Source organism: Sinohyriopsis cumingii, chromosome 18, assembly GCF_028554795.1.
Source record: "Sinohyriopsis cumingii isolate HCF-2022 chromosome 18, ASM2855479v2, whole genome shotgun sequence".
Lineage (NCBI taxonomy): Eukaryota > Metazoa > Mollusca > Bivalvia > Unionida > Unionidae > Sinohyriopsis > Sinohyriopsis cumingii.
In genome coordinates, this window is record NC_142978.1 from 50,988,976 (window position 1) to 51,003,888 (window position 14,913).

The 14,913-nt window shown below is 34.8% G+C and overlaps 1 protein-coding gene across 2 annotated transcripts in view; it reads right to left on the reverse strand.

The window, feature by feature from the left end:
• Window positions 1-12,768, reverse strand: part of LOC149776625 (cation-dependent mannose-6-phosphate receptor-like) — a 33,788-nt gene extending 21,020 nt beyond the window's left edge. The window contains exons 1-3 of one of the 2 annotated variants that reach the window (XM_089942476.1): window positions 12,439-12,768; window positions 9,764-9,854; window positions 4,669-4,802 (exon numbers count right to left, since the gene is read on the reverse strand). In XM_089942476.1, coding sequence (XP_089798602.1) covers window positions 4,669-4,802; window positions 9,764-9,854; window positions 12,439-12,611 — 398 coding nt within the window. In that variant the 5' untranslated portion in view covers window positions 12,612-12,768. Of the gene's footprint in view, window positions 1-4,668; window positions 4,803-9,763; window positions 9,855-12,416 lie in introns of both variants that reach the window. The other variant, XM_089942477.1, reaches the window with a different exon arrangement.
• Window positions 12,769-14,913: the final 2,145 nt, after the last annotated feature.

Below are 14,913 nucleotides of genomic sequence, written 5' to 3' on the forward strand. Positions count from 1 at the left end.
GAGGGACAGACAGACAGAGACAGATACAGAGAGAGAGAGACAGAGAGAGACATAGAGAGGGAGACAGAGACAGAGAGACAGAGACAGAGAGGCACAGAACAACTGTGATAAAACTGATATGCTGACAGACTAACCAATATCAGCGAAGAAAGATGTTCGTTCAATACATGAAGATTATATTTACAACCTAGTGTCCCAAAGTGACTTCAAGAGTGACAGCTTGCATATACACTATGACATTAAACAATTTAAGTCTCAGTGGTTGCTATATCTTTGTATGTAATTTTTTAAAAATTTGCCACAAAAGTAATCTTGTAAGCAAACTAACATTCACACGCATACATATAAAATATCGTCCAACATTAAAACGAATCTGATCGACTTGTGGAATTTGCTCTTTTAAAAGTACTTGGTAATCCACTCATTTTTTAACAGTATCGTCGAATTCTTCCGTGTAAATTGGCGTAATAGTGATGACCGAAGTCATCTGATAAATCTCTGACCAATGTGAACGTTTTCAAAGTAATTAGTATGTGTGTGTGATTTGGATTTTTAACGTAGCTTTAACAATTTTTCAGTCTGGCAGTTGATAATAATGTCTAGGATTGGGGCATCACGCGCAAACAAGTATCATCATGTCCGACCCAGCCAAATGTGTCATGACACAAGGCTGACCAGTTCTAGCACTAACCTCTTAATGACGAGGGCCTAAGAAGAAACCGGTTAGTGCCATTTTTAAAAGTCTTTGGTAAGACTCAGCAGGGGCTACAACCCGCGACTTCCCGCATCCAAGGTGGACGCTCTAACCACTAGGCCACCGGAGTGATCAACGTAATTAGTCTTCCTAAGACATTCAATACCGATAATAATAAAGCCTATGCCATTTGGGACGCCGTTCTTTTCTGTGTTTCATTTGAGTCCGTGCAAAGTAGCTGGAAACGAGTTCTCGTAGCTCAGGAGTTATTTTCTCAGTGTTTTTCTTCAAAGGAAAATAATCTGACCATTTGAACATCTTCACACTAATCAGCGTTTTTATAGTATATACATACAAACAGTTAAAGGGTCTATGTCGAAGAGAATTTATGAAAAATTAAATTTTCAAAACATTTTATTTATTGGTACGAACATAGACGTAGGTATATCCTATTATTTAATGGTTTTATTAATAATAGAAGGAACGTTTTGTCTCATTTGTAACAAACCATTGATTACTCGAACAAATCTATCAGTTCTAATCAACAAGCAAGACATACAAAGAATGGGCTTGCGAAAACTCTAGCTCACTGAAACTGATATGCCAAAGTTTTAATTCCTATAGTATGTAGTATATAAGAATTCTAAATAACTTGTCAATTTAAAACACGAGAATATATCATTCTGCATTTATATTTGAAAAAGAGACATTTTGTTTTGGATAATTCATTGAAATTACAAAGTGCTCATTTACCCTGGACTAAACTATTTAAATGGAATTGTAAATTCATTCAAGGAAGTTTTGGACTATGCCATATTAATACTTCAAGGCTACTAGTTAGTTAACACATTCGAGGACCTGGACTTTATTTGGAACAATCGCTTCCTTTAGACTTTTGGACATGTGCAGAACTTCAAATGATTATTCTGGATTTAATTCACAACACTGTAAGTTCCATTAAAAGTTTTAGTCTCATTAACTTAGATAATTTAATTATTTATAAAATTTTGCAAACCTTGTTTGCTAAATAGCTATGTGTTCATGAACTAAATAGAAACGTTTAACATACGCCATTAAAATGTGAAATATGGATCACATTACCCTATATAGTATGAGTTTAGTGCTGAGAGATATTAATATATAAATATCTAGTTCAGTAATTAAAGCACAGACGGTAACTACATCAAAATGAACCAATGTCAATAACATTTGCAATATGTACCATAGTGACCTTTAAGATATGGGTTGAGTAGTTACCAAGATGTATTCACTCATCAAACTGAACGAGTCCAGGTATAATTGCATTATACAAAATAATAATAATAATAATAATAATAATAATAATAATAATAATAATAAATAAATAAATAAATAAATAAATAAATAAATAAATAAAAACAAAATAGAAAATCACAACAACAACCAATCCAAGAACAAAAACCAAACAACAAAAACCAAACAACATCTCTGTTAATAGGATACCTGCAAGAATGAAATATAGATTACAATGACCTTTTTTGTTGTGGCAGTGGCACTTTGAGAGATCCATAAGACCATCTAGGTCATTAGACCAGGAAATGTAAATCGCAGTCATTTTCTTTCGTGATAAGGTGCAGCACTCATCAACATCCATCCCCTCACCAAGTTTCATAAGTCTTGGTATAACAGTATGTAAAATAGTCATACAGACTGATCATGCTATGAAGTAAAAGCAACAAACTTAAACAAAGTCAGTAAAATATAGAATGCAGACCATCGTAACTTACTTCTGTTTTAATGGTGTGGTTTCAACACAGATGCATCCACACATCTAGTCTGAAAATTCCACCATAAACAGAACTTGAGAAATAAGATGATACAAACTTTAACCAAAATTAGTGAAGCGTACGATGAGTCACTCTGCCCCACTTTTAAGATGACGGCGTAGTACTCATGAATTACACCTTCTCGCCAAGTTTTAGGAATCTATGTTAAAGAAACAGTATTATGCATGATATAAAGAGAATCATGTAGTATTTAGTTAATCGCAAAACATAAGCCATTAAATGTTGTTGTTGTTGTTGTTGTGGGGTTTAACGCCATTTTTCAGCACACGATAGGCTATACATGGCGGCCAGTATTAATGGTGGAGGAAGAACCCGGGAAAACCCCGGAAAGAACCACCGACCCACGAGAAGCTACTGGCAAGCTTTCTCACATACCCACATTGGCTGAATCCTAGACTCGAACCGCCGCAGACAGAGGTGAGATGGCCGTGATCTGTAACTAAGAGCGCTTTAGACCACTCGGCCACTCGGGGCCCCGCCATTAAATGTGAAATATAGGTAACAACGATAATGTTTGTTGTAAGGGTGTGGTAATAACAGTAACGCTTGCAATCATCCAAATTTGATTATTCTGCTATGATCGGAGATTGAAAAATGAACATAAACTCAGTCTTTAAGAAAACTCCACGTAGCGTGAAGTACAGGTCACAGTGACCAACTTTTGTAATGCAAGTGTAATAGTCATCGAGATGTACTCCTTTGCCAAGCTATATGAATGTAATTATACATCATGGAACTTTAATTTCAGACATGCATGGCTTCTCTTACTCCACATTTGTATGACTCCTCAGTGAGCCTTTCGAAGCCGATGATTGGTACTTCACACCATGCAGCATAAATCCAAATACTTATTACCAAGAAGTATTGCTTTCTAAAATTACTAAACAAGTATATATTTTAGTATCCCGATAATTCCTTATGTTAAGAAATTAAAGAAAATCTACTTTACGAAACTAATTCATGCCGGCATAAAGTCCAGTAACTAATCTACATTGCCACGTCTGCTCCTGGAAATTGACTAATTATTCGGTGTTCTTCCCAACACCGACTCCATAAAAGGCAATAAAACGTAACAAAACTATAAACGAAAACGTAAATAGAAACATAGCATACCATAGGTTTATAATAATATGTGTGCAAAATTAAACCAAAGTCAGTCATGTGCGAAATATAAATCAGGGTGGCCAGTTCTGTAATTCATATGTAGATTTCATTCCGATGCAACCACTCGACATGTTTCATGATTTCAGTTGTAAAAGCATTTATACAGTGCTCAAAATCCATAATACAGGGATAAAGCCATACAAAAATTATTACACATCGTAAACCATCCCAGGGAGTAGGTGATATTTTTCGCTTATAGCTTCCCTTAAGAATTTAAAAGCAGTTCTGGTTTGTTCAGGATCTGGAAGCTTTGGTCCTATAAAGTGCCTATGCTTCAAATCAATTTATGGACAATATGTAAATTGTAAATTGGGATATCTCTTCCTATCTATTATTTATATTACATTTGTATTGCGTGCTTGATCTTTCTCCGTAATTGAGGGCAGATGTTTGGCTTACGGACTATTCTCATGTTCTTTGTCATGTTCGTAAGTTATAAATAAGTTGTTTACTTATATTTGAGTTCAAGGTCACGTCTTATTTCCAAACATATAATGTTCTGGAAGAGAACTAGTGACCCAAATCCTGGTCATTTTTATTGTGTCTTATGTTTTTATATGATTGTGTGGCACACAAAATTATTGATTACCATTTGCATTTTAGTCCGTGGAATCAATTAGTATTGTGTTCAGATATAATTTGTGAGGAACCATTTTTTTTTTAATTATTCATTGGGATTACAAAGTGCCGATGGATGTTTTTGGACTAAAACACGATCTTGAGATCATATTAAGTTCATTGAAATACATTCAATATTGTATAATTGTGATACATGAAGATTGTTGATACATCAATATATTCAAAACTACTGGAATTCATTCGGAACATTCTTTACTTTTAGACTTTGAGATTTAATTCACAATCCTGTACTTCTTAAATTTTCATTGTAACGTAGAGAAAACATTTATTTCTTGATTTTAGTTTATTACATTACATTTGAACGATACATTGGTTGGCTAAATACTAAAAAAGGAGATAGGTTACCTTCGTACAGCCCCTTCTACAGCACTGTAACTAAGAGTTAGCACCCCTTTATCATCATTCACAAACATGGCACTGCTCTGGTCTCCCAGGGAATGATAAACGGAGAGTGAAGCGGCTGAGCTTTTCTGACATACCTGAATGATAAATGGAGAAATTAAACTTTAATCATGCAAACAAGCAAGAAAAAAAAGAGTAAATATCATCCGTAAAAGGCTATGTTGGTGTTCTGCCAAATTTTAAATTTGTAAACCCGAGACCTCTCTAACTCTAGAAAGTGCTCTAACATTGTGAGATATCCTGGTCTACACGCCTAGTACTACTTGTTACACATGTACTAAAGTAACATTTGATATCGACATGTTTGACCGATGCTTAATTGTTATAGTATCGAGACATATTCACTTTTCATCTGTTCATGAAATAATATATAGTATCGAGACAGATTCACTTTTCATCTGTCCGTGAAATAATATATAGTATCAAGTCAGATTCACTTTTCATCTGTCCGTGAAATAATATATAGTACCGAGTCAGATTCACTTTTCATCTGTCCGTGAAATAATATACAGTATCGAGTCAGATTCATTTTTCATCTGTCCGTGAAATAATATATAGTATCGAGTCAGATTCACGTTTCATCTGTCCATGAAATAATATATAGTATCGAGTCAGATTCACTTTTCATCTGTCCGTGAAATAATATATAGTAAAGAGTCAGATTCACTTTTCATCTGTCCATGAAATAATATATAGTAAAGAGTCAGATTCAATTTTCATCTGTCCGTGAAATAATATATAGTAAAGAGTCAGATTCAATTTTCATCTGTTCATGAAATAATATATAGTAAAGAGTCAGATTCAATTTTCATCTGTTCATGAAATAATATATAGTAAAGAGTCAGATTAACTTTTCATCTGTCCATGAAATAATATATAGTATCGAGTCAGATTCAATTTTCATCTGTCCATGAAATAATATATAGTAAAGAGTCAGATTCAATTTTCATCTGTCCATGAAATAATATATAGTATCGAGTCAGATTCAATTTTCATCTGTCCGTGAAATAATATATAGTAAAGAGTCAGATTCAATTTTCATGAAATAATATATAGTATCGAGTCAGATTCACTGTTCGTCAGTAGATGGTAGATTATATAGCACCAAGTCAGTTAAAGTGTTCATCAGTACATGAAATGTTTTATAGCAACATAGTATCAAATTAGTTTAACAGTTCATGAAATATTGTACATTACCGAGTCAGTTTAACTGTACATTAGTACATGAAAGATTTTATAGTACTGAGACAGACTAACTGTACATGAGTACATGAAATATTATATAGTACCGAGCCAGATTAAGTGTACATACAGTACCAAGTCAGAGCAACTGTACATCAGTTCATGAAATATTATACAGTACCGAGTCACTTTAACTGTACATCAGTACATGAAAGATTTTATAGTACTGAGACAGACTAACTGTACATCAGTACATGAAATAGTATACAGTATCGATTCAGACTAACTGTATACATCAGTACATGAAAGAATGTATAGTGCCGAGACAGACTAACTGTAAATCAGTACATGAAATATTGCATGGTACCGAGCCAGACTAACCGTACATCAGTACATGACATATTGTACAGTACCGAGTTAGCTTAGAGGCACATCAGCATACTACATAAAGCGCTTTGCCTAGAGAAACAACACGACACCATATTATGTCTGGTCTGGGCAGGAATCAAACCAGGGACCAATGAATGTGAGTGAAGCACACTGATCGCCAAATCACAGCTGCATTGGGTCAGCTGATTGACAAATTAAACCCAGCATTCCAGAATGTTTACTTTGGATACATCCCCTTAACCTTCAATGTTGTCATATGCTGCGTCCATCTAGCCATCAAATATCTACCAGTCACCATTAATCAGTCAGTCCTAAAATATCGTCAGTATTCATGTACTATGGTGTTGGTGTTGGGTGTAATATAGATGCAATACAAGCTGGTTGATTGACTGATAGCTGTTTGATAGTAGTCAGGTGCTGTGGTGTTGCCTCGATTGATAGGTGTTTGACAATATTCTTGTGTTATGGTATTAACCTGATTGACTGGTATTTAACAGTAATCATGTGTTATGGTATTAGCTCGATTGACTGGTATTTAACAGAAATCATGTGCTATGGTATTAGCTCGACTGATTGGTATTTAACAGAAATCATGTGTTATGGTATTAGCTCGATTGACTGGTATTTAACAGAAATCATGTGTTATGGTATTAGCTCGATTGACTGGTATTTAACAGAAATCATGTATTATGGTATTAGCTCGATTGACTGGTATTTAACAGAAATAATGTGTTATGGTATTAGCTCAATCGACTGGTATTTAACAGAAATCATGTGGTATGGTGCTGGCTCGATTCATAAGTACTTAAGAGTATTTACGTATTGTGTTGCTGGCTCGATTGATAGGTCTTAAACAGTATTCATGTGTTATGGTATTGACTCAGTTAACTGGTGTTTGACATTATTCATACGTTATTGTGTTGGTTCGATTGGTAGGTGTTTGACAGTATTCTTGTTTTATGGTGTTGGCATCATTGATAAGTGTTTAACATTATTAGTGTGTTATGGTATTGACTCGATTGATAGGAGTTTAACAGAACAATAGAAAATTAAATGTTACGTTGTGGAGAGGCATAGGAGTAAATTATTTTACCCAGGGATACAACTCAGGAGAGCAACCCACCGTTTCAACTCAGTCTAACAAATTTAATCTAATAGATTTAATGCCCTTTGTTATTTCACATAGTACGATGTCTGAATCTATGCGATCTTACTTTTTCACCAAAATTTGTTCTTTTGTTATTTTTCGCCTTTTTACATGAACCTCTTGTTTTATAACGAAAAAGAACATTAACTGAGACAGGAGTCTGACGGTTTCTTGTCGTTTAGTTTCCTTGATCACTCATATCAAACCATTCACAAATAGTCTTATAAAACGGCCCAATCGAAATATGATTTTGTACAAAATGAAACACTAGTTCATAAACCATTATTAGGCATTATAATTATTTACATATATCATTGTATCTTACGGAAGTACGTTTTTGTTTTTTCTCTTGGTTTCTCCACCTAAGGATTTAATATATTATAACTCGATCAATTTACTTGTCTTTGATTTTCTGATACACAGGTGTGGTTTTATTTAATAGATATATGCATTAATGAAATACCAACTTGGAGACTTTAATTTATATATTTGTTCGTGTGAAACACCTAAGTGTAAGTTTTTCCCGCTATATTCGAATACCCAATATTATATTTGGAAACATATTTGGGAGGACAATTCAAACACTATTTCACTGTTTCCAAGACATATTGTGGAGACCAAGACCGGAATCTAGAAATGAACTAGCATATTATGTAAGTGTTACTGGTGTTCTTCGGCCACTCGCTGTATGCATGCTTAGAAAAACTATTTGCCCGGAAAAAATGGGGTTCTTTGTGCAGACGTTGCGCACTGGATAATATGTTCAATTTCTTCTCGGAATGAGGGTAATATTCTAAACTTTGTAACCGATTACTTGAATACAGAATCGGTCTTATATACTTCTGTTCTGCGAAAACTTAAATCATATCATCTTTGAGCTAAAATAGACTCAACAGACATGGTCAATTTACACTGGCTTTTCTGTACGGATGATGACACTCTAATTGGCATCCCGCTTGATACGAGAGAGGGAAACTTTGCCTTCATGGATCACAAGGCATGTCACACATTTGTGTATTTGGTGGTTCATAAATGTCACAATAGGTTTTAGGCACAATATTACATTTGTCGTTCAGAATATATACTGGTCAGCGAGAATAAGTATTGGTCAGTGACGATAGGTACAGAAAATTCCAGATCATTTAAATATATACGACCTGAGAAATGACCCTGGTTTTGAGAGACTAGACTGTATGAACTTAATGCAAAAACGCTCTTGAAATAAATAAAAAATATTCCTTTCATAAATTTGAATACATTTCTAAACATGCCCCAAGTGTACATCTGAAAATATTGCTTCCTTGCCCTTGATAATTCATCATTATTAGTAATTTCCCATACCCAGAACATACATATTTTAAGAATTCGAAACTTTCGGTAATATCACACTGCCTTCATATGCGACTAATGTTGATCACGTGAGTACGTGATAGGAAGCGATTGGTGTAGATGGGAGTTATTCAAGCCTCTCATCCCCGTTTAGTGTTGGCTTCCGCTGTCGTATTTCGATCGCCTCATTCACCTTCTTTTTTCAGATGTTGTCCTCTGATGTGATGGCTTTGGTCTGATTTTTGGCGATGGAATTTCCCATATTGCTACAATGTTCATGTATGACCGATGACTCTCTACTGATGTGTTATTTAATCCTTGTTTTAACACTGTGCCTGTTTTCCCGATGCATTAATTCGCACTATCATTACACTTTATATAATAAACAACAACACCTTTTCAAACAAAATTTCCGTTTTAACCTTCACATGTGTAAGTTGTTGTCTTAAAGAGTTGTACGATTTGTTTATATGCGTTGATCCCATCTTGTCTGAATATTTTAGCTAGGACTTATGATGCACCAATGATACATGGCATACCTATGTTGGTTTTATTTAGGTTACTCCTGATTTTGTGTGGTGTTTTTCCGCTGTTTTCTTGACATTTGAAAATCCACTTTGGACCGCCATTTACCCTTAGTGCTGATTTCACATGCACTACTTCATTCGATCAGACCAAGGTCATTACATCAGAGGACAAAATATGGAAAGAGAAGGTGAAGGAGGCGATCAAAATACGACAGCGGAGTCCAACACTAAATAGGCAGGAGGGGCTTGAATTGCCACCCATCTACACCAGCGCCCTCGTACCACGTGACAACTCTAAGTCACGTTATCAACATTAGTCGCTGACGAAGGCAGTGTGATATCGCCGAATATCACGAACTGTTTAGATATATTTTCCCTGAGTAGGTGAAATTACTTATGATCACGCCCGAAGTTTATTGACACGGACACTTGTTGCAAGCAGATATAAATACAAATACCTTACCGCTACGTTACTGCAGTACCCTTCAGAAAATGGAGAGCATGGGTTCCAGGAGAACAGATCAAGCCCTAACACGTCCTGCACGTCTGGAAACCTGATTGAGAAAACAAAGTGAGAGAGAGAGAGAGAGAGACAGAGAGAGAGACAGAGAGACAGAGAGACACATAGAGAGAGAGACACACACAGACAGAGAGAGAGAGAGAGAGAGAGATCAAAACTGCTTCCCAGCCACGTGCTAACCTATCTATTGACACATGTATGTACGTGGAATATACATGTACACATACTTATAAAATTTTGTTTGGAGATAATGACATAGTTTAAGCTGTAATGAGCTGGACTCTTCATCATGATTTTGATGGAATTTTGAAGTGTATGAACCAAATCAAAACATACATTTTATTATCATATAATTGATTGAAAAAGCTCGCAAACAAACTAACAAATTGTGATTTCGGGAAACAAGTCTTATTTATCTAAATTGCAAAATTAGGACGTCGTGTCCACTTATTGGATGATTTTAAAGAGATGTTCAGTAGTTTTATTTCTGTGTTATGTAGATACTGTGTTTTTTGTTCATGATTGTACATTGTAATGATCATGTGTAAATAAAATATTACATAGCATTTTTTGTCCATGATTGTAGGTTGTATTTTAAGATAATAATGCCATAAATAGATTGCTTACTTAGGTTCGGGTTCTCGACCCAGTTTTGATTATGAACCTATTTACAATCTGAGGTGATTTAATACTGGTATGATTGAGTATTGCGACATATGTTACTTGGGGATGTATTGCGAAATATGTCTTAATAGAGTCTTTGAGATGCATATACTATGAGATGTGAACACTTTTTTCTATTATATTGCTGTTTTTATTTCGTGTTGAGTCTGCTTGAGTATTTAATGTTGCGTTTAGATTTAATTTCAGAGTAATCATTTATTTAATGTGTATTTCTGGAATTAGAAAGTGTTCATGTGACTATTTGGACTAAATATTTTTGGTTTGTTTTAAATGTATTCAAAGATATTCTGAACAATGTTATTATCATACATTGAGACTGTTGGCACTTCAGCACATTTAAGGCTACTCGTACATCAGCATATTCAAAACTTGGGATTCGTTCGGAGTACTATATTCTTTCGGACTTGTGATAGGACATTTTAGGATTATTTCTTTGGGATATATTTCTCAACACTGTAAGTTCCTGTTAAACATTCATTTTATAACTTAGCAAATTAAATTATTTGATACGTTTTACAAAACTTGATGATCTTGCTTCTTTACATTACTTAGTTTATGGCCATATAGTCGTAACATCTGAAAATTATAGTTATATATTTATAACATAATTCTATAATCGTATATCTCTAAATATTTGTATTTCATAATATGTCACATAATTCGATAGCATGTGACAAAATTCCACCACTTATAGATGATCATTCATTCACTACACAATTCATTTACTACAACAGTCATTCACTACATAATTCCCCAATCAAATGAAATGAGAAGACTTGTACAATGACACAGAAAACAAATTTTAAGTAATGGACCGGGAGGGGGGGGATATAAAAAGAAAAAGAAGAACAAAAGTAAGCTAAATAAACACGAAGCAAAAAATAAGAAAAATAAACACAGCCCAAAAGTTAGCAACTATAAATGCATCCCGAAAAGAAACAAGATAAATACAGCCCAAACGAAATAGATGTTAAGCTATGTTACTCCTTTGAAGCTCATAAAAGAGAAGTCTTCGATGAGATATAGAAACATTCGGGCAGAATTTCACCCTCACCGATGAGGAGAAACATTTATAGGAGATATATGAAAAACAAATTTCAAATATTGAAAAAATACCTGTAAAGCGAGAGAAGCGTCAACGATATATTCAATACTAAACCAAGACGATAAGTAAAAGATACGTGATGAGGTCTAATTTATAAATCCAGACGTACATTGTGTACTAGTCTGGAATTTTTTTTATTTAATCCATAGTAGTACAATGCGTGATTTGAAAATACCTACACGGTGTAGGGCTGACGAAGGAGAATGCCTTTCGCAGGCATATTCTGCGACAAGAAAAACAAAATCAGTTTATTGTAATGCCTAGCACTGAGCCATCATGCCGCAGACATGTAACATCATGTTCCACCCTGTCACATTATCCTGACACCAGGCCGACCAATCCTAACTCTAACCTCTTAATGCTGAGCGCCTAGCGAGGCAGATGCTAGTATATTTTTAAAAAAAATAAGTTTTTGGCATACCTCGGCCGGGGTTCGAACCCACGACCTCCCGCATCCAAGGCGGACGCCATAAACACTTAGGCCACCAGAGCGGTCAGGTGGAGAAGCAGAAATAAGAATATAGGGAATTATTTCTACTTTGGTGTAGGCTTTGTCAAACCTAGATATAGGTGCTCACATTTCTCTCTGGTATCACTGCCATATTGGTTCTGTGTGTAGGTGTTGCTATAGAGAAATGACACGCCGTCATCAACACGATACGTGATTGCAAATTATGATGAGATGGAGCGAGAACAGTAGAAGGGGACGAAGAAGAAATGGATGAAGAAAACACAAGGGATGAGGGAATCAGTATTATATTGTTACTGTATTGCAAAGCCCCGAATTTGGTACTAAAGTTTACTCACATTGGTGTTACAATTCACTCACTTTGGTGTTTTTCCTCCCCCGCTGTCTAATGGACTCAGATCAATGGTACTTCCGTCGCTATAGATGCATGAACAGGATGTTGTCTTCGTGCACGTGTCGCTATGGACACGTGACCACGCCATAACCAGTACGATGGATACTTCTAATAATAGGGTCTTCACTTTCGTTTCCATTCTCCCTCTACTTTGCTTGTAGGTTAATGGCACACTTTATAGGCTTATAATTTCAAGGCTGATTTGTAAATATGTATGACACATTGATTAGACATATATGTATTTAGTAATGTATACTGATTACACGTAAAGCAGATATAAACTCCAGATATGCCAATTGAAATCATTGGGGAGAATGAGCTGATAACGTGCACTTGAAACTTTACGTAGTCATATGCAACTGATTCCAGTTTGTTCATATGATACACAATTTCATGTGATACAAAATGTAGGTTGACGTTTATATCTATCTGTATCAATACTGAAGTTGAAAGGTCAAGCAACACCCTTTGGGAAGATATACCTTTACGATTAAACACTTGGTAGTTGTAAAAAGAGACGGTTCTCGCTTTAAAAAGGTAACATTCATACGCAATAGATTGTATTGACAAGAAAGTAGAAAAATATGACAAAATATGAGCGATAAAACGTTCAAATGATATGAGAGAGAGAGAGAGAGAGAGAGAGAGAGAGAGAGAGAGATCTTTTTCTTGTATTTTTTGTCCCTGCAAGTAACATTTCAACAAGTAAACATACATTCTACCATTTTAGAAATATTTGGACTGGTCACGGTGGGTTGATTATCAAAGCTGTAATATCTAGGTGGGCTGCTCCTCAAGTTTAATTAACGTATATATTCATATTTAGTATGCTTCTATGTCATAAAACATTTTAATTAAAGTACCATATTCATGTTTAGTATGATTCTCTGTCATAAAACAATTTAATTAAAATACCATTTTCATGTTTAGTACGATTCTCTGTCATAAAACAATTTAATTAAAGTACCATATTCATGTTTAGTACGATTCTCTGTCATAAAACAATTTAATTAAAGTAACATATACACATTTAGTATGATTATCTGTCATACAATAATTTAATTAAAGTACATGCCATTTTCAGTTCTAGCTGCTATTTAGATAGTGTTATCGACTTTATGTTTAAGAATTTTACCCGACTTCTCTTAAAATGTGGCTGTCATAATCAACCAGCTGAGCGAAAAGGTCGGCTGAAGGTCATTTATTTTTATTCATATTGAAGTTGTTTTGAGAAGATATCTAGGTCAAAACAACCCATCATTAAAGTGTAGGAGTAAAAGCAGACTTAGATAAATCGAAATTTGCAAGCCAAGCTTAATTATTTCCTTCGAAAAATAAATCTAGCTACGGTTTGTGTTTAAATGTGTTACGTATATGTTAAATGAGACACGTCTTTGTTCTATATTCATGTGAATAAAAACTATAAAGATATTTCAAAAACATATCACAAAAGTCTCCTTTTCTTCTTTTCTACCGTATTTCTTTGAATAATTTCTTGACAGGAACCGGTTATTTTCTTGCGTCATTATACGTTCTGATTGGAATCCAGGACAGCGTTGACGTAGAAAATACACACGTATTATCCACATTATTTAGTTGCACTGACACAGCTGTAACACTGGATTCGTTCTTTATTCCAGTCGTTGATGCAGTGCTATCACTAAAATGGCTACTTGCTGTCAGCAAGTTGTACTTCATTTTTTTAAATCCAGTCATGTCAGTAAAGGTCTTATATATGTCCCCAAACAGTTATGAATGTAACAGCCTTTTAAAAGGTTTACGAAAATGCTACTCATTGCTTTTCCAAAATCCCATTGGCTAAAACATGTTTTATATTGCATGGTGATATCATTCAATTTCTATCATTTCTAAGTATGAAAGTAGTTTTTGTTGCAGTAAGACGGTGAAAGCTATCTAAACTTACCACAGATCTATACAGATATGCCCCACTATTATGCTATATCAAATCAAACTCAGATAAATGAAGATAACAGAAACACTAAACATGATTAAAAAGAATGATCATGCAAAGACTGTATACCATAGGTTATTTTACTAGAGGAACACATGAACCTACTCGGCACATGTCGATCAAAGTTACACATTGTTCATTATAAAAAGGATGGACATAAAACACACACACCTTTTGTCTCAAAGGTATGTATAATTTTCAAAATATTCATTAATTTAACACAATGGGACTATATGATATCCAAAGTAAAAGTTAGCGTTAACACTCCACTTACTAACCAATACGTTGCTTGGAGCAACCAAAATCCCATTATCTACTATCCCAAACCCATTGATCCACCATCCAATACTCAAATAGTTCCTACCCAAAGCCGATATATCTGCTATCCAAAGCCCAGTCATTTACTATCCAAATCATCGGCAGAGCCTATTCATCAGCCACATATTATACTGTCAACATGCCGTTGGAA